Source organism: Poecilia reticulata, chromosome 1 (assembly GCF_904066995.2).
Source record: "Poecilia reticulata chromosome 1, P_reticulata-male-v2, whole genome shotgun sequence".
In the NCBI taxonomy this organism is placed as follows: domain Eukaryota; kingdom Metazoa; phylum Chordata; class Actinopteri; order Cyprinodontiformes; family Poeciliidae; genus Poecilia; species Poecilia reticulata.
Genome location: NC_088830.1, coordinates 12,015,694 through 12,040,777, shown reverse-complemented (window position 1 = coordinate 12,040,777; position 25,084 = coordinate 12,015,694). Strand labels below are relative to the sequence as shown.

The following is a 25,084-nucleotide window of genomic DNA, read 5'->3' as shown; positions in this document are numbered from 1 at the left end:
TTCTTGATCGTGTTATAAAATGGCTCTATGTGTCTGGAAAACGCATAACACCGCCCCTTTTAGGAAATGTGGAACAGTAATTACCCTTACACCTACAGTAGTATCGGGTTCATAATGCATAATGTTTAAAACCTTTCAGACTACTTCATGTTGTCACATTCTGTTCTTCATTATTTGAAAACTGCAGATTATTTTGTCTGCTTACTTTGTCTCATATATATGTTACCATTTCTTTAATGATGTAAGACTTTTAGGTGTGGCAAAATAGCAAACGCAGAAGAAGCTTGTAAGCATTTGTAAATACTTTCTCGTAGCACCGTCCACCTTCATCCTCTTCGTTCTCTCTCTTCAGGTCAACAACGAAGTCGCCATCCTGTCCAACGAATACGGGTCGAACCGCTACGCCGCCTTCCTCACTGGCCTCGGCAAACTGATCCACCTGAAGGACTGCGACCCCGACCAGATCTTCCTGGGCGGGCTCGACCAGTACGGCGACGACGGAGAGTTCACCTACTGTTGGCACGACGACATCATGCAGGGTGCGTGCACTCACGTCACAATGCCAGATATTTCCACGGCGACTGGCGGTTAAGCTTTAAACGAAACCGTGTGTCCGCAGCCATCTTCCACATAGCAACGCTGATGCCGAACAGAGAGAGCGACAAGGGCTGCTGCAACAAGAAGCGACACATCGGCAACGACTTCGTCATGGTGGTCTATAACGACTCGGGAGAAGATTACAAACTGGGCACCATAAAGGTAAAATGTGCAAACTCATTCAGAGAAATCGCTAGAAGGCATTTTAGCTTTCATTACAAAGTACGTTTCTCTCCGTTTCAGGGTCAATTTAATTTCGTCGAAGTCGTTATTAAGCCACTGGACTATGAATGTAACCTCGTGTCCCTGCAGTGTCGGAAAGGTGAGAGTTGATTGCTGCCGTTTTTTTGCTCCTCATCATCATCGATGCGACTCATTTTATTCTACCTTTTCAGACCTGGAGGGCCTGGTTGATACCACCGTTGCAAAAATTATATCTGACCGCAACCTGCCACTCTTGGTTCGACAGATGGCTCTGCATGCAAATGTGAGTCTGATCTGCAGAGTCTTGTGAAAATATTCACCTCTGTTGAAGTTTCTCCACGTTTTGTCAAGTTTCACCCAGAAATCTCAATGCTTCTCATTTGCTTTTCTGTCATAGACCAACTCAAATTAGTATAATTGTGAAGCAGAAGGAAAATGATGCATAGTTTAAACTTCACATCAGTCTCCTCCGCTTGTATTCGTGTTTCTCGATCTTCAGGATGTTGTTTGTTCACTAATGTTCTCTAACAAACCTACGTAGCTTTTTAAAAATTTATTCTGTGAAAAGACTCCACATTCAGTTTCTTCCCTAAACTCCCCCAGAATAAATTTTTGCTTCCTGTGTCTAGATGGCTTCTTTGGTGCATCAGTACAGAGCGAATCCCTCGGATGCTTATGCTTCCAAGTGGCTTGCCAGATTACGACACATAAAGAGGATCAGGACCAGAGTAAGTTTAAAAATTCGAGAACTAAAAGGTTCTCCCTCACCAACACGTTTTCCACTTACCGTTTGCCAGCCTGCATTTAAACCGTCTTTTCCCAACTCTGTGCCGCGCCTCAGGCTCAAGAAGACATCCAGTCCCGTTCGACTCCGGGAATCTCGCTGACCCAAGGACACACTCAGCAGAATAAAGCATTTCAACAAGGAGCTTCAGCTCCGACTCCCGAGATGTCGGGACAGAGAAAAAGACTTGTTTCGACGGTGGACGACTTTACTGATTTTGTTTGACTTTGTTTGCAAAGGTGACTTTGTTTGGCAGACTGAACACACACACACATGCACACGCACGCAAACTCTCACACACACACAAACACAGACTGGTTGTGTTTGTGTCAACTACTGTATGAATTAAAAGTGATAATTAAAAAAAAACTGAAATCTTGTGTTCCTTGTGGGGATTTTTAGCGTGAGGAAACGAAGCCGATTTGTAGAAAACGTTATGAGTTTTGTCTTTCAGTGCAGAGGTAGTTGTAAACTCTTTACCAAGGGTCTGAAGACAATTCTTTATTTATGGCCAAATACTTGAGGTGCTCAGATCTAGTTTTTTATTCTGGGGCATTTTACCCAGTCCTGACGTTTCTCTTTCAGTATCTCCTGGTAAAAATATTTTCTGAGCAGGAATGCTTTTTGAACATTTAGTGTTATTTCTGGTCATTTCACTTCCTCCTCTTGTGCCTTTTGTAGTTTTGATCATTTGGAGATTTCATACCAACATCTTTGTCGGTCATATTTTGATGTAATGGCTAATTAAAAAAAACGATAGTTTAAATACAACTAAATGTGGTTTCATAACTACTAAGTATTATGCAGGATGAAAATCCATCAGATTAAGTTGACTCAAATAGGGATCAGGAACAAAATACATGGAACTAATGGTGTAATAGAAAATGTTCGATTATCCAAAATAAGTTTTTTTTTTTTAAACAAAAGTCATAGAAATCGATTGCAAAAAATAAAATGTCATGCAATAGTGTGAGCACATTGATGCAAAAGTAGTTTACAGATAGGAAGTGAAAGGTAAAGTAAAACTGCTAAATAAAACGCTGGTTTACCCGCAAAGACATTGGTGTATTTGCTGCTGCAGTTTTTTGGCCACTACTTTGTAGTGATGTTTAAAAAGACGGTAGTGTGCCAGAACGAGCCTTTTTTTATAATAAAAGAAAAACTACACAGACCTTCAGATATCAGTGAAAGCGGTAATGAAGTCGCTATTTTATACTTCGAGCATAATCTTCATAGGTTTTTGGGCAGATATTTTGTTCAGACAAAATCCTTGCTTTTTGGACGTTACGCATTGACTCACGCTAACTCGTGACAAACTTATTTCCTTTTCTTTGGTACTTTTTTTTTTTGCTTTGCTTTTTTGTATTTTGTGTTGAATGTATTTTGATATTCAATGTGCCGTCCATTGGTGAGAAATCCGCACTTTCGGGCCTTTTTTGTCCCGTTGCCATGGTGAATCGCGTGAATCGATGTCTGCGCTGTAAGGGTAACTTTACTCAAGAGTTGAGTTGGCTAGCTATGAGTATCACAGCTAAGTAGGTTCATTCAGAGTATCTACTCGGGGCTTGTTAACTCAGCTTTCTGAAACGGGCTTCCATAGGAAGTTAATTAAGCAACAGTTTTCAGTCAACACATTTTTGTCCCAAAAACCCTGAATTATTTAACACCGTCCAGGTTTTAGCTGTCAAACACTTTATTCGACTTTGTCAAGTGCAAAAGCATGAGAGGTGCTACAACTGCATTGATACAAGGGGAGAAAGAGCAAAGAAATGCTTTTAAATTCATTTTCAAATCACAAAGCTTTTATACAACAGACTGCAAAACGATACACAGTTTAGCTTTGGCACCATGCTCTTGCACACACTACACAATGAGAGGATAAGTGACTGCTGAACTTCCTGTGGTTTCTACTAAACCGTCAAACACTGAATGACTTAAACGTTTTGGCTGTTGTGCATCATTTAGACCAGAAAAATGTAAAACTTTGGAGATTGCAACACCAGTGCTTGACATAAGTGTGTGCCACTGTGCACAAATAATACAGATACTCAAAAAGCAGAAATATATACATCCCAAATAGGCCCAAATATATACACAAAGTATACACAGTGAGAAGGGGTGTCTTTTAATGCTGGATGAAGTAAAAAAAAAAAAATCTGTTGGAAAATCTAAACATTCATGCTCTTTTACAATGAGGCCAACACAATGCAGTACCGCTCCTTCAGTATTTATATAACAAATACCAGTATGGGATTATCTTTTAATAACTGGACCCTTTTGCTTGGATTTGGCTCCAGCTGTGACAGAGGGAGAGAGAGATAGGACGGGTTCCCTGAGTTTTGCCCACTGGACACAGGAAGAGTGCGTGTGTTGATACGACAAAATTATAACAAATCAAAGAGCTGGCGAATGAACAAACAAATGCAAGCTACTGCTTTAACAACACGGTGGAAATACTTAAGGAAATGTCCCTTTAACGTAAATGTACTCATAACCTGACACGTGATTAATTAAATATGGTGTTCAACATTATCTACGTTAAAGAGTAAAGTGCAAGTACAAAAAAAAAACAAAAAACGAATGAATGTATGACTAGATTAAATCAAAAATGCATAAATGATTTAAAAGCTTTGGCAGCGCTTCTGGTTAAGTAATTAAGTACAGTATGAGTGAAGCTTTCCGTTTTTTGGTATAGAAACCGAGCTTATTACTTTATGCCACATCGCATTTAAAATGTCCTACAATTTAAAAAAAAGTGCTTTAAATTCGATTCCATATTAAACACAACAAACAGGAAATATAATCAGAATGGGAGTCAGTATAGCTTTATAATTGGTGAGCTTCTGTCATGTTTAGCTGAAACCGCCCATACTGTATATCCGTCTTTATTTCCATCTATTAGTTCCTTATTCTACGACTTACTATGACTCTTCTTCAGAACTCTGCCTTAGCTTTCTGTCGCTTCTTCTGGTTCTGATCTCCCTTCTCTCACATGAACAGTGATGGTCATATTTATTGAGGAAAAAATGTGTGAAAAGCCTTTGAGTAAATCATCTGGTATTACTGATCTGCTGATGTTTTTTTTGTTTAAATGTATTTTTAAAGTGCTACTTTTGTGGTTAGAGCACACAGGAGAATTTTCTGAGATGTGTGAAAACATCTCATACTTTTTAACGTTTGAAAAACCTGTTTCCACCATTGCCTGTGGTGGCGCCGCAGCTAGAACCGGTGAAGGACGAGATCGCAACTTTCTCCTTCGCAAAATGTAAACAAAAAGGGAGATTTTAGCAGTTGTAGGATTTCTCTCTTTGTTTTTGGCAAAAAAGAGCCATTTCTATTGCTAGCGACAAACTCTCACGTTTGTTTTGGTTGTATTTACCCAGAATGCCCGGCGCTATAATCCACTTCCTGCTTTTGGAGTTCACTTGAACAGAAATGTGACCGAGGTTTTAAGGCACACCAAGGTTTGATCGGACGTTCATACCTCCCCAAACGAACCGGACTTATAAGGCAAGCAAACTAGAGTTTGATTGAAGCGGACCGAGCGGGGCGGGTGCGAAGTCAACATTTCCAAAGTTTCACAAGAGTCCGACAAACTGCTTGTTCTTTATACTAGTCTTTCAGTTTGCTTTAGTACCAAAGATAGTTCTGTTATAAAAAAAAAAAATCACTATTTCTGTGCATATATTTTCCTCACCGAATCCATGCTCTCAAATTAAAGGTTGGGATATTACTCTGCTGTGCTAAAACATTAATGAAGCTGTAAGACTTTTGCACATGTTTACCTCTACATCTGGCCGGCACTGTATCATCAGCACCCTCAAGAAGTGACTGCTGAAATCTCAACAGCGTCACACACGTGCACGCCTCTCCTCGTACCTCATAGGGCCGGTCGCGTAAGGCACATTTCCACCTACTGATATGTAACTACAGTGTTATATACATGTATGTACGATGTGCGTTCCTGTAGGAATCTTTGGTTCCAGGATACATGGCTTGAACCGGCACCCGTGGTGTCCACACTGCTGACATTTAACAAAATACAGATAAACAAAAATATACAGAGAAGTGTGGCTGTACAGTCTGGTGAGCACCTTCCTGTGCTCCTGTCACAACGCCGTGAGACCTCCAGGATCACATGGCAACGGGGAAAGGGTGAAGGGGGTTTCGGAGAACTAAACACAAGTATCTCTTGGTTTCACTGTTTTAATCGGTCAGCTTAGGTAGCATTCAGTGACCTGCACCATGCTTTGAGAGCGAGCCAAGACCCAACTCTTCCGCTTCTGATTACCCTAAATTTTTTCAAACGACTGGCTCAATTGTTCCGCCTTTACGTAACTTTCTCATCTCTTTGCAAAACCCCCCTCGGTTTCTCTTCTCTATCCCAGGGTTTAAAGAGGTGCGTCTGGGGACAAGACCGGCTGTCCTCGTTCTCCTCTCGTCCTTAACCCAACGTTTTCCTCCTGCGTTCTCCTTCTCCTCCAGTTCCCACTCACCCCTTAGGGTTTTGGGGATGACCTGTTAAGTGGGGTGCACCTTGTTTTTCAGCGGCGGGGGTTTCCGTTTCCTCTTCCGTGTGGGGATGGTGGTGGTGTGAGCTGGGTGGTTGAACAGACTCGAGGAGGGGAGGGTCTCTCTGTCCGTCTGCGGGTCTCGGGTAACAATGGGCGTGGGGCCTCGGGCGGTCGGCAGGGAGGGAGTGGGTGCTCGGGGGTATGAGGGAGCGGAGGGTGTTTTGGAGGGCGGGTTGTGGAGAGAGGAAGTGCTCGTTGGGGTGGGGTCGGCGGCGGGTTTATCGGTGACTGATGATTGTGAGATGTGGGGCTGCGCGGAGGCCAGCGTAGATCTGGGCTTTGAAAAGGGAATCGGCGTGGCGACCGGAGTCTTTTTCTCCTTTCTGCCCCTGGTCTGCTTCTCTTTTCCCGTCTTTCGTTCTTTCACGTCCTTGTCGTCCCCCTTCCCTCTCTGCTTGCTCTCCCCTCTCCGGTCATGAGTGTCCTCTCCTCTTTCTCTCCTGCTGCGCCTCCTTTTCCGTTGAGCCCGCTCCAGCCTGCACTCGATGTGGTAAACGTCATCTGTCGCCATGTTGACTCGGTCCAGCTGCTGCAGGAGAGCGTCCAGGATTGGGAGCAGCCTCCTCAGGGAGGCCTCTGTCTCCGCCCTCTCCCTCCAGGTCGTGCCCCCTACCACCACTCCCGGGCCGTGCCCCAGACCCAAACCCAGACCCAGGCCGAGGCCGACCCCAGGCGCCTCCGTCAGGCTGCAGGGGCTCGAGGAGGCTGGACGCCACGAGGCCTCTGAGCCGGCATCGATGCTGTCCGGCGTGGGCGGGGAGTCCGGGCTGTCCAGCGGGGGCAGACACAGGGACTTGCAGTCGCTGGTGGAGGACGAGCGGGACGGGGGGAGCTCCATGCCTTCGAAACGGACTTTGTGACGAAACTGTGAGGGGAAACAAAGAGTCATCAGACTGAATATTTGTGGATCTGGTTTGTGCATTTTTTCCTTATAAAACTCTTGCCAAATACAATCAAACTCAAAAGTTTGGGGTCACCCCAAAAACATTAGTTTTTTCAACAAAAAAAACCCTATCACTTTGTATATAATACTTGATCTCATTGTAAAAACAGCAAAGTGTGGCTTTCTGTCAGAGTATTTGCTACAGTGAATATGACATTTTTCCAGTATTAGTAAATCATTTATAAGGTACTCAGAATGATGAGTTTTCAATAGAATACAGAATTGTGGGTTTAATAAAAAAAGCTTAAATGTTGTCCTCTAAAAGTACTTTAAATTTGATAAATGAGCCTCATCAGAAAGCATTCTAGTTTATCGAATACGACTGTCGACCTTGTATACCTCGCAAATGCACAGTGAGCTGTGGATGGTGTGCTATTTGAAAATCTACTTAATCTGTTTCCTTTTTTGGGGGCAAAAAAATATTTTCTAGATTGTGGTGCTAGATGCGTACTTTCCCAAATCTGTCAATCTGAATGACGTGCTCGAGAAAACACCAACAAATTCTCTGTCTCACGTTGAGGTGAGTCCTGGTCACAAACCGGCCAAGGTTCCATTAACCACGGATGTAAAACAAGAGGCTTACCTCTTTGGTCCTGCTGAGTCCCATCCACATTTTTAGTCGTCTGACAAACAGCTCCACCATCTCGTAGTCTTGGAGATCCACGGCGGGGCGGTACAGCTCTGCTCGGGCGCGCCGGTAGTTCCTCAGCAGCACAGAGACGATCAACCACAGGAAAACCAGCCGGAGGACGGCGAAGGTCGCGTGGAACGTCAGGGAGGAGACGGTGTTCGAGGGACCGGTCATCGTCGAGGCAGGGAGCCACGATAACAGGCCCCTCCCCCCGGCTCCCAACAACGACAGACAGGCGGTGCTCACGCTGCCGTAGCCGTCCAGCACAGAGTGGAAGAGCTGCAGGGGGAGGCAAAACAATCCAAAATAAATGTTACACAAAAGTTAAAAATTGCATCAGAAGATGAGCAAATCATGGGTGGGGACGTGGGGGGTATCTGACCAGGTGTCCTGCGTGGGAATAAGCCAGGAGCAGCAGCAGCAGAGCCGACGCCGCTCCGAGGAGCTCCCAGGCCGAGCGGCGCAGAGCTCTGCCGAACACCGCCCACTCCCGGAGGAAACGCAACTGGTGCGACGCCTGAGTGCCCAACAGGGGAGGGAATACAGGATTCAATAAATATGAACAAAGGGAAAATGCTTCACATGCACTTTAGTTAATTTCCCTCATTAAAGCAACTCCAAGAAGCACCAAATAAACGTTAATAGGACTCAGATTTGATGCCCTCACTGACAGTAAATTGATTACGTTTTGTTTCTGACTAGTTAATGCATCCAGCCTGATTTCTCTTTGCATCTCTGGTAAAAAAAAAAAAAAAAGAAGAAAAATCTCCAAATCTCACCAAGAACTACAGTAACGTTTAGCTGCTGCAATAAAATATGGATTTATTTCCTGAATTATTACACATACGCACAGCGAAAGCCAATAAGTGTTTTATACATATCTTTTTTTAATTTGATTTTCACCCTAAAACTTTTTGCAGCTGAATGTTGTTTTCTCTTCTCTGCCTCTCAGCGTTTCACACAATTACTGATCCTTTTAAACAACCAAGCATCACGAGTGTTCAACATTTCATTTGTTTCTTTTTTTCTGCGTTACCTTCAGCACCAGAATGAACAGCAGCATGGCAGACATGACGGTGTACAGCTGACTCTGCCTGGCCAGCGGGTAGAAGTCGGTGAAGGCGTCGCGGCGTCGCTTCAGGAACAACGTCCACTGCTGCCTGGCCATGACGGAGCGGCTCAGATGGAGCCCGCACACAGAGGCCGCCAGACACAGCTTGCATACGCCCAGCACTCTCCACAACGACAGCAGGTACGTGTAGCCCTCCCTGAGGAGCCCCAGGATCCCTCGCGCCAGGAAGTACAAGATGAGGCAGAGGACGACTAACTGGAAACCGCAGACAAGACGCAGAGGTCAGAGGTCAGAGGAGCGGAGGGAAAAGGTTTCGGTCACGTCTCGCTGCCTGCGTGAGGCGAATTTACCGTGAGAAGAAGCTGAAGGTCCAGGCCTGTGATCGGCCACAGAGTGAGGACACTGAGCTCCAGGCTGGACTGAGCGCGCTCAGAAACTGGGAACTCAAACAGAAACCTGAAAACAGCCAGCAGGTTGGTGTTGGCGTTGTAGAGGGAGAACTCCACGCACACGGCTCGAGTCCTGCAAACACACACATACACACCAACATCAGACTAACGTCTTCAGCACGTTTCACTTACCGTTTTTAAAAAAAAATGTGCTTGTGTAAAAAGCTTTATTACAAAAGAAATGTTCAAAAGGCAGAAGGGTTGAAGTTACGTTTATCACCTTTAATTGTTGCTTTCTCCATTGTGAACATTAGGGACCTAAAACAAAAGCTGTCCCAACTAAATGAAAGACTGAATCCATCTTTATTTTGTAATAAAATCCCAAACAAATGTGTCAGAGCCTTTGGATGTGACATGTCAAAATGTGAAAAGTTTGAAGAAGTACGAATACTTTTGTGAGATGTTTTACATATTTGTGCAGCGGAGGACATATTTCTCAATTTCAAACCAAATCTCCAGATTTTCCTGCAGTCCCGTCGTTACCTGTGGTCGATCCAGTGCAGCTGCTGCAGTTGCTGCAGGGAGGACGAGGCCTCCTGCAGGCTTCTGTTAAAGTGGAGAAGCACATTTCTGCTGTCGGACTCCTCCATCCGAGCCCTTGGAAAGTAAGCGAAAGAACACAGTTAAGATTACTTAGAAAGAAACAAACAAAAAAAAGGATCAAATTTCTTTCATATGCTTGAAAGAAATTGTTGCCATCCAAACCGTATGAAGCCGGTTTGGATGACCACATTGACAACACATTGACAGTGTTGTCAATGTTTTTCTTACCAGTCTGTGTGGATCGCACCAGTGACCGTGTCATTCTCTGCGCCTCTGGTCGGGGATGTGACCAAGAGAGGTGATCGTTCTCTTGGCCTGAAACCACCTGCAGGCGGAGGAAAAATGTGAAATATGAGCAAAACGACAATCTGATCAGCATCTTTAACTTCCATCGGTTCTACAGAATAAGACTTACATGATGAGCTATTGACTGAATAAAAAAAAAAAAAAGACTTCAAAATATCTTTTTCGGTCGCATTTTCATCAATACAGACAAACAGTCAAATAGTTTGAGAAAGAGAGAGAGAGGGATGATTTTACAGAGACACTTCTTGGGATTCTTGGTAGTCATAACACTTAGAGCATATTTATGCTTTTTAAAAGCTGCTTGAATTAATTTACTTACCGTATTTTCCGCACTACAAGGCTCACCGGATTATAAGGCGCACCTTCAATGAATGGCCTATTTTAAAACTTTTTCCATATATAAGGAGCACCGTATTATAAGGCGCATAGAATAGACGCTTCAGTTTGGGTTGCCAATTTGTTCCATACTCTATTATTACACATCCACATTTGTAAAGAAGTGGTCCCCGAGTACTTTATATAGTAGTCTGCCCCAGTCATTGTTTCACTTACGGTGTTGGTGTTGCGATATTGTGCTCAACTGCTTTCTGGGTAACACAGACCAACCGACACGCTGCCGCCGCAGCCTCTGTTTCTCTTCCCCCTATTACTTGTTTCATAATTGGTATGATGTTTTCATGATGTAAATCACTTTGAGCTGCCTTGTTGCTGAAATGTTATACAAATAAACTAGACGTAATAAAATGCTTTATGCCTAACGTTGTGCAGACGTAGCTCACAGGAACTGTAAATAGTCTTAAGAGCAAATAAATAAATCTCTACAAATGAACTACTGTCAGCGAGGAGCTGTGACTCATTGGTGGGTTAAAGATCAAAGTTCACGATGGAGCCAACTCACCCTGTATGTCCCGGGTTTGTCGGAGCCTCGGGGAGCCGAGCAGCAGGCTTCCTGTGTCTCTGAGGAGAGACGACTCATCCAGCAGCCGAGGCAGCAGAGATCCATTAAGCCAGGTCAGGACGTCGTCTCGTCTGAAAGACAAAGAAACTAATTCGTCACCTGCACAAAGGAGACGTACAAAAGAGACACCAGAGTGGGCAGGGAAAAGCAAATTAGCTTTTATTGATGAACCTTGCTCTCTTTTGTTCATTTCAAGCTCACAAAAATGTCTAAAAAAACCCCCAAATGACTTCCCCTCACTTGACAGATCAGCCAAATGGGACTGATAAAAAAATCAACAGCAGGTTACATTTTAAAACCACGACTCCACTGTGTGAGCAGCACCTGCTGATGGTGTGGTACTCTGGAGTGTGTAGGGCTTGCTGCAGCTGAGTCCGCAGTCTCAAGCTGTGCGTCTGTTTAGCCGAGTCGGAGTAGTTCAGAAGCAGGACGACCAGCAGGAAAAACATGTAAACCAGAAAATTCTGCAAGAAAAAAAACAACAGAAACAATCATTTCTGTTAAGTCAACAAAGCAAAGATTTGAATGCCTCCAGCATAAGAGTCTCTGTTTCCCACCGACCTTTAGCATTGTGTGCAGCATGTGGACCTTGCGGGCCTGGTGCCGGGCCTGAGACAGAGCGAAGCCCTGCGGCGGTCTCACCCTGGCGACCCGCTGCACCACTCGCTCCTCCCGTGGGAAGTCCACCAGCACGTCGCTGTCCTCCGGACGCAGCCGGCGCACACACACGGCGAAGTAAATGGCCTCGCACAGCACCTGCGAGCAGAGGGCAGCTGTTAGGCCTGCAAACGTTGGACCTGCACCCGACAAGAGGTGCTGACTCTGATAAACTCAAAAACCACACTTGAGATTTTATCATTTTAAAATAAACACAGACTGGAGCATATTTAGCCAAAGCAAACATCACGTAAGTGCAAGAAACATAAAGAGAAGTAGTTTCAATACAAGTTATCGATGAATGAGTTAATCTAAAGTTGATTGAGCTCATCAACTGACTAACAACTTTCTGCTTTATGCTCTCCGCTTTTCTGTCATCACATCCTGAAGTTGACGCTGCTCCGTCATGAAGCTCAGCTGAATGAGCGCCATTAAGGTGACAAGTTAGGGAGTTTGTCGAGTGTTTATATTCCAAAACAGAACCGCGTAAAGTTTTCTCTTTCCTGTTTTTGGGCATGCTGCCATCTTTATTTCTGTATCAACTGGCTCTGCTTAAAGATGACCAGCTGTGCCCTCTGCTGATTTGCAAAATCACGACAACCTTAAAAGAGTCTAAACAAACATTATCAATCAATTCAAACTAATTTTAATCCAATAAACCCTTAACTGACAATTAATCGTGAGTTAATTTATTGTTTGCATTCCTAATATGAACTGATGAACAAGTAAATCATGATGAAATTAGAAATTAGTCTGGCTGTGGATCATGTACTGCTATCATTAAGGATAAGAGTTTGGGTGTGTTTACCTTAACTGGCTCCAGCAGCAGACAGGAGCACAAGAAACTGGCGAAGCAGGAGATTAACCACATCATGGCCACCTTCTCACTGAACCCGTGGCCCGCCCAAATGGAAACGCAGCTGGCCAGAGCGATGCCTGCCCAGCTGCCCCACAGCGCCGCCCGTCCACACCAGGGAGGGAACCGCCGGGGACGACACACATCGGTCACAACTGGAGCCACAGAAACAGGAATCAATGGTTAAAACACAACAAAAAATCGGAAAAACTACAGCGCCTTGAGAAAATGCTCGTACAACTTGACCTTTTAGAGATTTTCTGGGAGATGATGTAGCTTAGACCCTGCTAATAATAGTATTAACACTTAGAAAATTAGAGCTTTCCCTTGAAAGTTTATATTTGTTTTGACTGGATCTTTTAGAAAAGTAATGAATATGGAGAACGTTACATTTTGCGGTGCTAGACGAAGGTGTGACCTTTAAAGTCCGACTCTGAAGATTACCGAACCAGGTCGATTCAGCCTGGCCTTTAAGAAGTTGCATAATGAGCTGCGGAGAGACTTTCTTGTCTTTTTCAGCAATGTAAAGTTGACCAAACTCATCTGAAAATCTCAGTAACAAGAAAAATACACCTGACTATTAACTGCTTTCTGTTGACATAGAAATCCATTATAATGCTAACAGAAACCAGGATCTTTTCCCTCAGTATTTCTCAAACGTTTTTAAGATAAGATTATAAGTGTATGTAATGATGTCTCACTTTTGCTAACATTAATTCTTCAGATTCTGGTTTAACCAGACCAGCATGTAAATCAATTTGCTATATATTTAGCATTCAGTCAGTGAATCGCCTTGGAAAAATCTTCTTACTTCTTCAACTTTTTCATGTTTTTTCACAACCAAAATTACTTCACTGTTTGTATAAATTCTTGGTGATAAAATATCACAAATTAGTGTATGACTATGACACATTGTTTCCAATTGTTTTTGTTGTTGTTTTTTTTTACAATAGAAATCGAATATATGTTACCGGAAGGTGTGTCTCAACTTTCAGAAACAGTGCAGTAATGTATTGCACAAAATTTTCGTAGTAAACGGCCGGATATAAATAAAATAATTGCCACGATCTGCAGATTTTTCCATTTAATCATCCATCCATCCATTTTCTTACACCCTCAGTGGGGTCGGGAGGGTTGCTGGTGCCCATCTCCAGCTAGCGTACCGGGCGAGAGGCGGGGTTCACCCTGGACAGGTCGCCAGTCTGTCGCAGGGCAACACAGAGACACACAGGACACACAACCATGCACACACACACTCATACCTAGGGGCAATTTGCAGAGGCCAATTAACCTGACAGTCATGTTTTTGGACTGTGGGAGGAAACCGGAGTACCCGGAGAAAACCCACGCATGCACAGGGAGAACATGCAAACTCCAAGCAGAAAGACCGGGGGCGGGAATCGAACCCAGAACCTTCTTGCTGCAAGGTAACAGCTCTACCAACTGCGCCACTGTGCAGCCGAGTCCATTTAATCACTTAAAGCTTTTTTTTAAGACATTAAAAACGCATCAAAAGATGCAAATAAATAATTCAATTCCTTTTTTAAACATAAAAATAAACACATTACTGCCAAAGACACAACAGCATAGCATTCCTTTAGTGTTTGCTTGATCATTTGTAGATTAAATGACTCATTTTTGTGCCTTTTGTATGTCAAAAGGTGCTTAATAGCAGATTTTTATTTATTTTTACCAAATTTGAGCCAGGTGAAGCTAACACTATGCCATTTGAAGAGTTCTGGGTAGATGATATTTACAGACAATTTTTTTAATTTGAAATCCAAATACTGCAAGTATTTCTTGTATAGCTCAGGCTTAATTAACTCTTGAATGTGTTCCCTATACACCGTATAGGGCAGTGGTCCCCAAACAACGCGGCCCGCCTCCACATTTGGTCCAGCACCCTGAACAATACCAGAAAGCATTCAGAGTTTTTTTTATTTACCGTATTTTCTGGACTAGAAGCCGATTATATGTGGATTTTTCTTCAACCACCAGGGAGCTCTTAAAGGAAGTGAATCATTGGAAGTCTGGTTACTTGCGTGCCAACATTGAGGCCACAAACATCAAAATGAGTAAGAAACAGATCAGATGTCTTTGGAAAGTTTCTTTGCAAGGGGGAAAAGGCCCAAAGAAGAGACAGGAGAATGGATTTATCCCGGACCGGTAGGTGAGTTCCACATTACAAGCCCGCTCTGCGTAACATGCGGCAACCGGCTGCTAATGAGGCAATGAAGCTTCAAACTGCTTCGCCACGTAGAGACCAAGCAGGCTGTGGATATAAGCAACACCTCGGGTGTCATTGTCTCTCATCACTCCCTGATGGGACCGTCTCGTTGCAGAGAAACAAGCTCAGGGCTCCGTTAGTCATTATGGTGAGTTAAAATTTTCACGAAAGTAAAATGTTCGTTTTCTGTATATTATTTTGAAGGGATATATAAACGTTACCATAGCGACCAGAGTCAGAGCGTTTGGGCTGTGGTCGAGAGGAGATGAGTAGAGCTTTTGAGTCTGGTTTAGACGGAAAGATTTAAGAATTGTCGGCCGATTCTCCAAACCTCTGTGATCACAGAGCTGATAAAGTCTAACAGGTTCGATTGGTTCGTGTGTCCAAGGCAGGAGCAACACGAACCGATTCCAGTCACGAACATCCCGATTCCAGAGGATAATCCAGTAAAAGCCCCAACATAGCGGGAATTTAGAATAACCAAACACGGATGACAATGTAGAAGCAATAGAGATAGTTTGTGGAGTCATCTTAAGAGATAAAGGATGTAATAAAAAGAAAAGGCGATAGATGAAAGACGACGGAGCAGCCGCTTTATTTGCTGCACTATGATTTGGAGGTGAATGTTTTTTCATAGTTAACATTTTTAACTGAATAAACATAATAATTACCTTTTAGATTTAATAATAAACATTTCCACATATCTCCGATATCCACTGGACTCAGTTGCTCGATATGTCAGCTGTTTGGGATTCCCCTCTGTTCTGACGTCACCGTGCTTTCTGATTGGCTACCTGTCACATTCAACAGGCCGTATTCTCGTTCCCAGTCAGGGAAAACCCCACAGGCTGCGATAAAAGGGCCAAGACAATCCAAATAGGTCATATTCAGTATTTAGTGGGAACACCAACATGCAGAAGCCTTATCCGACTGTTCATCCCTCTCCCCCGGGCGCAACAAAATATCCAAGTCTTGACGGTCCGCGGTAATAAACAGGTTGGGACCACTGATTTAGCACGTGTTACTGTACAGTTACCGTTCGGAAACGACCGTAATCAGTTCTGTTAAATCTAATCTTGGCAACTTTTTCTTTTTCAACCATAATAAATGTGATATTCAATTGACCTGTTATGACTCAGATTTTGGGTGTCCGCCCCCCTCTGCTGCATCGTTGTGGAAAACCGGCAGATATCTGAGGCTTAGATGTGTACGTTTACTGGTTTAAAAAAGACAAAAAAAAAACTTTGGGGTTGAGGCTTATAGTCCGGTGTGGCTCATAGTTCGGAAAATACGGACTATAATCCTTCCTGGATTTTTTCTGTGAAGAACCCAGAGAGTTATTTGATTGTGCTTTCTGGAAAACAATATATTTTTGCATTTAGGCACTCCTGCAATCGTCACACTTTTTCTGTTACAAACTGACTCCGGCCCCCCACCAGAGACGGGAAAAGTTATGTGGCCCTCACAAGAAAAAGTTTGTGGACCACTGGTATAGGGGAAAAAGTTAGGACAATTACAAGGACTTCTGACCAACAGGGGGCCCTCAATTTTGTTTTATAGAAATTTAATAAAATTGTATAAATACATGTAAAATTGTACATATATATATATAAAATCTGTTGGTCAACAGGGATGTGTTCCTCCGACCAGGTTTTAACTGGTACCTTGGACTCTCTTTCTGGTGACTGTCTGCCCCCTTTTTGATCCACCGTCTCCAGGGCTTTGGTGCTCGATTCATTTTCAGTCACCACTGAAGAGTCCTGCTGTTCGATACTTTCAGCAGACTTCTTGAGCTCCTCAGGTGCATACAGAGCTGGCTTGTCTGATGGATTTTTTATTAACACAGCAACCTGACTGCAGAAAGTGTCAGTGGGCTTTTTAACTGTCACTGGTTGCCATAGTTACTCTCCATAAACTTGTTGTTTTGACTTTGGGTAGCATGTTGTCAGCGTAGCTAGCCTAGGCACTGTTCAAAACTGAATGATAAAATAAGTTATGCTACACAGGGGTGGGGGGAAAAGTTAGGACAATTCCAAGGGCCCCTGACCAACAAAAGGCCCCCCACAATTTCTTTTCACAGAAATTAAATAAAATGGGACCCTGTCAATTACAAAATTAATTATATTGTGTTTTCTAAAATTGTTTTTATCAGTAAAAATTAAATGTTATCACTTCCAGACCAAAAAGCACACATCCATATTTGCACTGATCTGCATGAAATGGTTCGTTCCTGCTTGGAGTGCTTGAGAGTGACCTTTTCAGCGGCAGTCAGTACAAGACAAGAACGAGTGTGGCGGTTATTTTGCTACTAAAAGAATTTAGAAAATCATGTTTTCCAAAAAATTGAGAGGTAAGAGAGAGAAAAAGACAAGAGTGTCAATTTGTAACCCAGTTTTTCTCCGAGAGAGGTGAGTAGACTGTGAGATTATCAACCACTGAGCATAGTTACAAACTATGCTACAAACTACTGTTTGCCTCCATTTCACTAGCAATTAATGAATTAAGGAAATAAATTACCAACATATTCATATATTTAACTTGTCCCTTGTACCTTTTACCACTTAACAACAGGCGAGTCAGTCAGCAGCAGCTCTAACCCACGTCCCTTCTGACCCGTCCTCTCCTAAGTGAAATTGAAGCTGCAGTATGTAACTATTTAAAAAAATATTTTTTTACATATTTGTTAAAACTGTCATGTTGTGACAGTATGGTATGAGAGATAATCTGTGAAAAATCTATTTCCTCTGCCTTCTCCCTGTGCTAGAAACAACCAATCAGAGGCAGGAGGCAGGTTTTAGCGCTGTCAAAAACAATCTTATGCGGCTGCTCATCCTCCCTCCCCTCGCTCTGTGCTATGCTGCAACTAGCATAGTCTTTTGTAAATGTTCAGTCTGGTTAGCATAGTTACCAATGAGCGCAGATAAACTATTTTCCATGTTGTTTTTCCGCATTAGCACATTTAGTCTGGATTGCTTTATGTGTACTTTGCATGTTGCCTTTGACTGTTGCTGGTGGGGAGAGACATTTCGGTAACAGAAAAAATTAAGCAACCTACTTGCATACTATATGTGGACTGTTGTATGTAAAATTCATGAGCAGTAAATATTGTCCTAGAATCAGTAATGGACCAAAGAAAGAAAGTTGCAAGCCTTTGAAATTGTGACGCTTTTTGTGGGTCAAATAGACTCAAAAAATTGTAACAGCAGCTGCACGGGGGGGAGAGGGGAAGAAGGCAATCTAATTTTTATCATGGGGCCCAAGATTCCTGGCGGTGGCCCTGATCACGATTAATTGTTTCAGCTCTGAAATACTTGTAATTTTCCAGAGATAAAGTGGGGTTAGAATTACACACACTTTGTGAAACAGACCTGTGTTTGAGGTGAAAGCTGCTTTCGGTGGATCCCTCCTGATGGATTCTAGATTAAGAGGTTCACCGAGTTTCTGAAGGAGAATCACTTCTGTCTTGTCCCCAAAAATACTTGACCTAAAGTAGAAGTCATAGATTTAACTCAAACACCAGCAAATTGTTCTTGTTCGCCAAAATGTTACCAAATAAGAGAAGAATAACATACAGATCGGCCATCTCGCTCTCGTCTGCCTGAGGAAAGAAGTTTTGCCCGTCTTCCAGGATGTGTTTGATCAGATCCTCATCTGTAATAGGAAGCAGCACAAGGTCAATGCCGTGACCTCTGAAGTGTCTGATCTGACATTACGCCCTTCAAGCTGCGGCTACCTGATGAGGTGAAATGTTTGGTGTGTTGCGGATCGGATCCTTCATCCTCCTCGGGGTTAAGGGTCATGTCGTCCCCCAGGTACCTGCTCCCTTTCACCCTCTTCAACCTGGGCATCCCCGCCCCGTGTCCGGCCCCTCCCATCACCGATTCTTCACTCATCAGCTCCGGCCAGTCCCGGTCATCCGTGTCCTCCTCTGGCATGTCCCAGGTGTCCTCACTAAGAAGAGCAGCAGAAGACGATTAGAGAGCAACACCGAGGCCACATGAAACCACAAATATCGCCACCACATCATTTAGAAAATATTGCACACACGTGATCGGTTTCAGAAAAGCCTTCATCCACATGAAGCCGCACAAATGTTTAAACATGCCAAACCCATATATTTGCACATTATTTGTCACAGACCATAATGTGGATGACTCCAAATCTCTGTTTTCCCATCAATACACACAAACACAAAGCTTTCTCAAATCTCCCCGTTGGTCTGAATTTTTATAAATAGTACAGTGACATTAAACAGTTTTTGTGTGGATCAAAGGCCAAAATGCATAAGAGTTTATTAGTTTCCAGAACTATTCAGATATATGAGGGACTAGGCCTGAGTTTCTCTGAAACACAGAGCATCTCTTCGATGAAAAGTGTTGATCAAACAGCCTTGAGAAAGTTGAGTGGTGACTGTAAGAAAAGGTTTTGTTCATCTCATATTAAATGGATATTATAAAAATATTTTCACCAGTACAGTCAATTTTTTCTAAGAAAGCAGTCTTCTTTCTTTCCTTTCATTTTCTTTAAAGTTTGCTTTTTCGTGACCTCTCTGAGCAACACAGTCTTAAAACAGGCAGCGAAGATTAGTTCACCTCTTGATAGACGGAGACGGCAGATCCACGTTTGTTGCCTCTGAGTTGGTCTGAGGAACAGAGACGTACAGACAGACTAACGCACCGATAAAACAGTTTTCTATTCGATAAACTTCTGAGCTTCGGAGTAAACCTCACCTCTCCGTTGAAAAAGAGGAAAGAACTTCCTCCCATAGAGTCTTCCAGGAGGTCGTCGATTTCAACCGACTCCTGATCCACTTGTGACGACACCTGCTCCACGGTCACAGACTGGAGACACACGCAAACACGTCAACTCTGAGCTTTCTGTGTCGAAGCAGGGAACAGGAACGCGGTTAGCGGTGCGGCACCTTGCTGCGGCTCATTCTGAACACAGTGAAGACCAGCAGGTAGAGGGGGTAGACGGTCAGACAGGCCACCACACCGGCTGCCAGTGTCTCTCCGCTCAGCGAGGAATGCTGGGAGACCGCCCTCTGGCTGCGGGACGAAATGAAATCAACGGGTGTAAACGCGTTTCCACATCAGCCCCTTGAACTTTTCATACTTACAGCCTCAAACTTTTTTTTTTTTACAGAAATCATAGAAAACAATATATGGTTTTATACAAATAAAAGTCTGGAAAGTTTCGCCACAAATTTGCATCAAGGCCTCCTGAGTTTTGAATGTCACTTTTCTGAAACATGTATCATCTGGCAAGCTGTCATGTCTGCTGTGCTCCTTGGTCTTTATGATGCTGCTTGTTCACTAATATTCTATAACAAACATCCGAGGTCGTTGATGAAAACATGGATTTGCAATGAAATTAAGTTAGTCACACACCGTTATAATCTGCTGAAGTGACTTCTGAATTTTAACTAATTGCACTGGATTTCATTTAGGGGTGTCGGTATAATAGAGTTTTCAGATTTTGATTTGTTTTCTTCCACTTAATTATTTTGTCTATTGATATATTTCACAACATCCCAGTAAAATGAACTGAAGTTTGTGGCTGTAGCATAAAAGGTGAAAACGTTTGCTGCACAATTTTAACAGGATGGAAATCTCACACACCTGTACCTTTTGTCCACTACGATACTGTACCACAGGGTGTTTGCCAGCAGGATGATTTGCAGCAGCACAGCACAGCATGTGGCTCTCTGCAGGCGGGTGAAGGGGCTGCGGGGGGGCCTCTCCCACAGAGACAGCCAAAGGTGACTCTCGCACAGCGCCCTCTGCAGCTCGGACCTCAGGAGTCGAGGCAGGCGACGAAGCGCAGCCTCCTCTGGGAGAACAGGAACAAATACGTTCACGTGAGCACACCGACGACGCCAAGCAGCGTTTTTAGATGTCCGGTACTCACCCGTGGCCTCCACTTCGATCTCCACTCGTCCACCGGTTCTCTCATTGTCGACTGACAGCCACTCCTCAACCAGGAAGTAGTAGCTGCTTTCAATCTGCAGGTCTTTGACCAACACGTACTGCGGCCTCCACGCCGGAGACAGGCCTGCGGGGGCAGCAGTGAGTAACGTTTACAACAGATTCATAAAACAGGTTTTAATGATGGAGTGACATTTAAACAGAAACCTTCTTCTTCTTCACCTTTGTTGTCGTGCCAAATGCGGATCTTCCACACGCTGCCCAGGCTGGTGTCCGTGGCGATATGAAAGATATCGAGAGCATTGCGTGTGAACGCTCCTTTGCTGTCAAGATGGCGGTGTCCGCTGCGGCACTCACGTCCGTACAGGCTAATTCCTACGTGAGCAGTTGTACCTGTACGGACAGAAAAGGGGACGTTACTAAAATAGTGCAATTTGTACTATTTTAGTAACACCAGTTAGTAACGCCAGTAATGGCCAGGTTTACTGGCCATTACTGGCCAGTAAACCTGGCCAGTAATGGCCAGAGGTTTACTGGCCAGTAAACCTCTGGGCAGTGATGATCAGAGGTTTACTCATTTTTCAAAGTGAGACTTGTGTGCACAAGTTTTAATTTGTTGTGAAATTTCCCTTAATCAGTTAATAATCAGATGTTTATTTCGTAGCACTTTTATACCAGAAAATGCACTCATCTCTTAGCAACAGATTAACAACAAATATTGTTATTTTTCAAAATACATAAGATTTCCTATGCTCTTTTGAAATACTACTTATGAATTGTGCAGTTGGTGAATTTTGAGGAAAAGTGAAACATTTTTTTTTTGTCATTGATAATATAAAACAGTCATTCAACACAAAAGTAAAAATCTTATTTATACTTCGTGGCAAATCGTTACCAGAAAAAAACCCTGCTTATCTCTTAACACCAAATGAATAACAAGTACTATTATTGTTTATAAAACATAAGCTCTTTTGAAATACTGCTTATCCTAGACACAAGAAGTTCACAGATGGTAAATTTAGCTAAAGTAAAAATCTGTTGTTTACTTCGTGGCACTTGGTTAGCAGAAAATGCTATCATCTCTTAGCAACAGATCAACAACAAATATTGTTATTGTTCAAAAAACATAACATTTCCTTTGCTCTTTTGAAATACTACCTATCTTTAACCATCTAAGAATTGTGCAGTTGGTGAATTTTGCAGAAAAGTGTAAAAAAAAATTTTGTTATTGGTAGAACATATAATAGAAAACAGACAAAGTAAAAATCTGATTAATACTTCGTGGCAGTTCGTTACCAGAATAAAACCCCTCATCTCTTAACACCAAATGAATAACAAGTACTACTAGAAAATTTCGGAAGAAATTCAAACAGGTCCTGTTGGTTGGACCCAAATCAGGGGTTCTGATGCTAAAAATTAGCATCAATGGTAAACTTAGCCAACCTGTACTCAATGGTATGTGGAGAATTATAACCCTGTTGACTAACATGGACTTATTCCATTCAGTGTGCTAAAATTAGTGTATACAATTTCAATGCTCTCCTATGACGCTGGCTCCGCCCCCATGCTGGCATAAAGCAATCCTCCCCCAATCATTCCAGGGCATTTGTCAGCAACTGACCAATCAGCGTTCCAAATACAGTACTCAATATTGACACCATGTATCATAGAAAACACGCTGGGGCCAGAGAGATTTGGAGGAAAATAATAGATAATCACGGTCCCAGTTGTCAGTGGGTTATATGCATTCCCGGCAGCCGTTACCCAGAACGTATTATTTAAGTCATTACTCCATTACTCACCCATTTTGAACGTGCAAAGTGCGTCCCACAGCGTTCACACTCACATCCGTTATTTCCCACTAATAACCTTATAGACGTGACATAGGACTAACTAGAGAATGTTCTTGCCTGCCGTCTTTGCCTCAGTGTTGGCTTATAAGACAAAAATGTCTCAGGTAACATATTGAGGTCTGCTAGTCTGCCATAATAACAGTTGGCTTGTCGGAGGACAGCTCTACTTCCGCTAGGGAGCTGAGCCGGCGTCATGTCAATTGTATGCTACTTCTGACCAGCACTGATATCTATGAATAAAGTTTTATTTATGAATACTGAGCTGTTTTAGCAGGAACGATTTTCTGCCTCACCTGCCCCTCGGCTCCAGCCGGTTTTGACCTGGATCTCGTATTTGAAGCTCCCGTTCTGGCCGCAGAGTGGAACCACACCCGCTCGGCGAAGATCCAGCTGGTCCAACTTGTGCAAGATGGCTGCTGCCACAACGTAGCTGAGCAAGCCCAGTATGCACACCAGCAGCACAATCAGGCTTGGTGGACCTGAACGCTCCTAAAACATAAAACAAGGCGGGTTGCATCTTTAACACGTTTCTAAAAAGCTTGTTTGTTTTTATTTGGTGGTACTGACTGGCATTTTAAAGCTAACGGCGTTGGTCGGCACAAACAGGCCCGCGGCAAACGATGTGAGGTGTCTGGTGCGGCAGACGGTTCTGCTGAAGTTGGTCTCTGCCAGCGGCACCATCCCATCTGTCCTCCACTGCTTCTCGGCCTCGCTGAAGTACTGACACAGAGCGGCAAACACCCCGACCTCCAGGCGAACACGGGCGGGCTGAGAATCAGGGCCACACGGCGTGCTGACGTTGATGAAGTAATCCTGAGTGGTGTCGTAGGATCTGGTCAAAACAAATGCAAATTTATCAGAAAAGATCAAAAATCAATGCTAAGAATCAAGGAGTGAGCAATACATGGAGATATGCTTGTCTGTTGCAAGCTGTCAAACATAGGATACCATATTTCAAATGTAACGCCAAAATATGGCAGCAATATGTTTCCTTTTAGTTGTTGCCTTTTCTATCAGAGAAAATTCTGGCTTCACTAAAAGAACCAACATCAAAGTTTCTCTTTTTTTGTGGAAGAGTTCAGAAACACAACCTAATTCAGATGAGGATTAGGTTCAGAGACTCTTACTCTGGTGACAGGAAGAAGGTGTACTTCCTGTGGTCGTGCCCTCTGGTCATACTGAGAGTGATGCGCTTCCTGTCTGTGCAGTTGAACTCGTTGGGTTCCTCATGGGAATGGAGGTAGGCGGTCAGGAACGGCTCCTCCTCCACTTTTTCATCTTCGTTGTTATTGTTTGCATCTGAGAAGGGAAAACAAGTGCAACCATGCAATCAAAAATACTGACAGAAATGAGAAGAAAATCGAATTATTATCGATACCCAAATTAGTCCAATTTGTTAACACAGCACATTTAAAATAACGTGTTTACCTAAAGTGCTTTACAAAAACAAGACAAATCAAGCAATAGAAGTCAAGACATAAAACTGTAAAAACACTCATGTCTAAAACGCACAAAAAATTAAAGACTGTAAAAATAATGCATCAAGTCACAATGAGCCAAACACTATTTAAATAAAAGTGCTTTTGGATACTCAGTCAAGTTGTTTAATTTCACAGAAAACAGCTGAGTAAGGTCTAATGGACCAATAATTGCTGAGTATAAGGTTCTTGTGTGCACATTTTTGTAAAGTCAAAAATACACAAAATATTTAGTAAAATATGTTATTTTTGCTTCCTCAACAATTAACAAAATGGACTATATTTTTATGAAACAGAAAAAGTTGTCTCTTTTCCTGCAAAAACTGGCTTAAGTCAAGTTTACTGGAATAATTTTTTTTAGTAAGTCCTGGATATTTGAGATCCCACTTACTATGAAACTAAAATGAAAGCACAAAATGTAGAGAAACATATAATTACTATTTATTTATCCATAAAGGAAAACTGCAGTTTGGGCACATAGTGACAGAAAAACAACAAAACAATGAAAAACAACAAACAAAAAAATTATTTCTGCTTTCATATTCTGGCCAAATGTGCTCCTTCATTTTAATACAAAGGTGAATCTAGCTTATAAAAGCTTCACTATGTTGCTTTGTTTCTGCACGGTAAGTCATTGCTCACCTTCGATAGAAGTGAAGTTGAGCTGGACAAACAGACCCGCCTGTCTGTTGCCGTTTCCTGCGCTGACCTTGACCACCACCGAATCGCAGCGGCTGACGTTTACCGCTGCAGCCGAGGGGACTCCAGCAACCCCAGGACCTTCGGCGCCCGCTTCCCCACTGCTGCTGCTGTTGCTAATGGCAACTGTGATGGCCATGCTGTCGTCGAGCCCAGAGATGGGGATATGGGTGCCGTTTTCGGTGCGAAACTCCATGGACGCCACCTCGGTGGAGACGGCATAATTGGAGATGTAGTTGAAAGGGAAGGGGTTGGACTCGACCTGGGGGGAAACGGGAGATGGAGGAGAAGAGCGGAGGCAAAGTGAAACTTCAAAAGTAGTCAAA

At 43.2% G+C, this 25,084-nt stretch overlaps 2 protein-coding genes across 8 annotated transcripts in view; one reads left to right on the top strand and one right to left on the bottom strand.

The window, feature by feature from the left end:
- The window catches only part of tsc2 (TSC complex subunit 2), a 28,733-nt gene extending 26,779 nt beyond the window's left edge, over nucleotides 1-1,954 (top strand). For all 7 annotated transcript variants that reach the window (XM_081606032.1, XM_081606047.1, XM_008410740.3 and 4 more), the window contains 6 exons: nucleotides 353-539; nucleotides 620-759; nucleotides 841-919; nucleotides 993-1,084; nucleotides 1,431-1,529; nucleotides 1,643-1,954. In XM_081606032.1, the coding sequence (XP_081462158.1) occupies nucleotides 353-539; nucleotides 620-759; nucleotides 841-919; nucleotides 993-1,084; nucleotides 1,431-1,529; nucleotides 1,643-1,810 (765 nt within the window). In that variant the 3' untranslated portion in view covers nucleotides 1,811-1,954. The remainder of the gene's footprint in view (nucleotides 1-352; nucleotides 540-619; nucleotides 760-840; nucleotides 920-992; nucleotides 1,085-1,430; nucleotides 1,530-1,642) is intronic.
- Nucleotides 1,955-3,260: 1,306 nt separating this feature from the next.
- pkd1a (polycystic kidney disease 1a) overlaps nucleotides 3,261-25,084 on the bottom strand; it is a 75,764-nt gene continuing 53,940 nt past the window's right edge. Inside the window, exons 32-55 of the mRNA XM_008410790.3 lie at nucleotides 24,702-25,020; nucleotides 23,709-23,880; nucleotides 23,149-23,413; nucleotides 22,875-23,070; nucleotides 20,951-21,121; nucleotides 20,712-20,855; nucleotides 20,423-20,633; nucleotides 19,723-19,849; nucleotides 19,532-19,642; nucleotides 19,394-19,443; nucleotides 18,535-18,752; nucleotides 18,374-18,452; nucleotides 18,170-18,285; nucleotides 12,527-12,729; nucleotides 11,623-11,817; nucleotides 11,386-11,525; nucleotides 11,002-11,132; nucleotides 10,026-10,122; nucleotides 9,738-9,851; nucleotides 9,156-9,327; nucleotides 8,770-9,060; nucleotides 8,116-8,250; nucleotides 7,686-8,012; nucleotides 3,261-7,024 (exon numbers count right to left, since the gene is read on the bottom strand). Of these exons, the coding sequence (XP_008409012.2) occupies nucleotides 6,107-7,024; nucleotides 7,686-8,012; nucleotides 8,116-8,250; nucleotides 8,770-9,060; nucleotides 9,156-9,327; nucleotides 9,738-9,851; nucleotides 10,026-10,122; nucleotides 11,002-11,132; nucleotides 11,386-11,525; nucleotides 11,623-11,817; nucleotides 12,527-12,729; nucleotides 18,170-18,285; nucleotides 18,374-18,452; nucleotides 18,535-18,752; nucleotides 19,394-19,443; nucleotides 19,532-19,642; nucleotides 19,723-19,849; nucleotides 20,423-20,633; nucleotides 20,712-20,855; nucleotides 20,951-21,121; nucleotides 22,875-23,070; nucleotides 23,149-23,413; nucleotides 23,709-23,880; nucleotides 24,702-25,020 (4,902 nt within the window). The 3' untranslated portion in view covers nucleotides 3,261-6,106. The remainder of the gene's footprint in view (nucleotides 7,025-7,685; nucleotides 8,013-8,115; nucleotides 8,251-8,769; nucleotides 9,061-9,155; nucleotides 9,328-9,737; nucleotides 9,852-10,025; nucleotides 10,123-11,001; nucleotides 11,133-11,385; nucleotides 11,526-11,622; nucleotides 11,818-12,526; nucleotides 12,730-18,169; nucleotides 18,286-18,373; nucleotides 18,453-18,534; nucleotides 18,753-19,393; nucleotides 19,444-19,531; nucleotides 19,643-19,722; nucleotides 19,850-20,422; nucleotides 20,634-20,711; nucleotides 20,856-20,950; nucleotides 21,122-22,874; nucleotides 23,071-23,148; nucleotides 23,414-23,708; nucleotides 23,881-24,701; nucleotides 25,021-25,084) is intronic.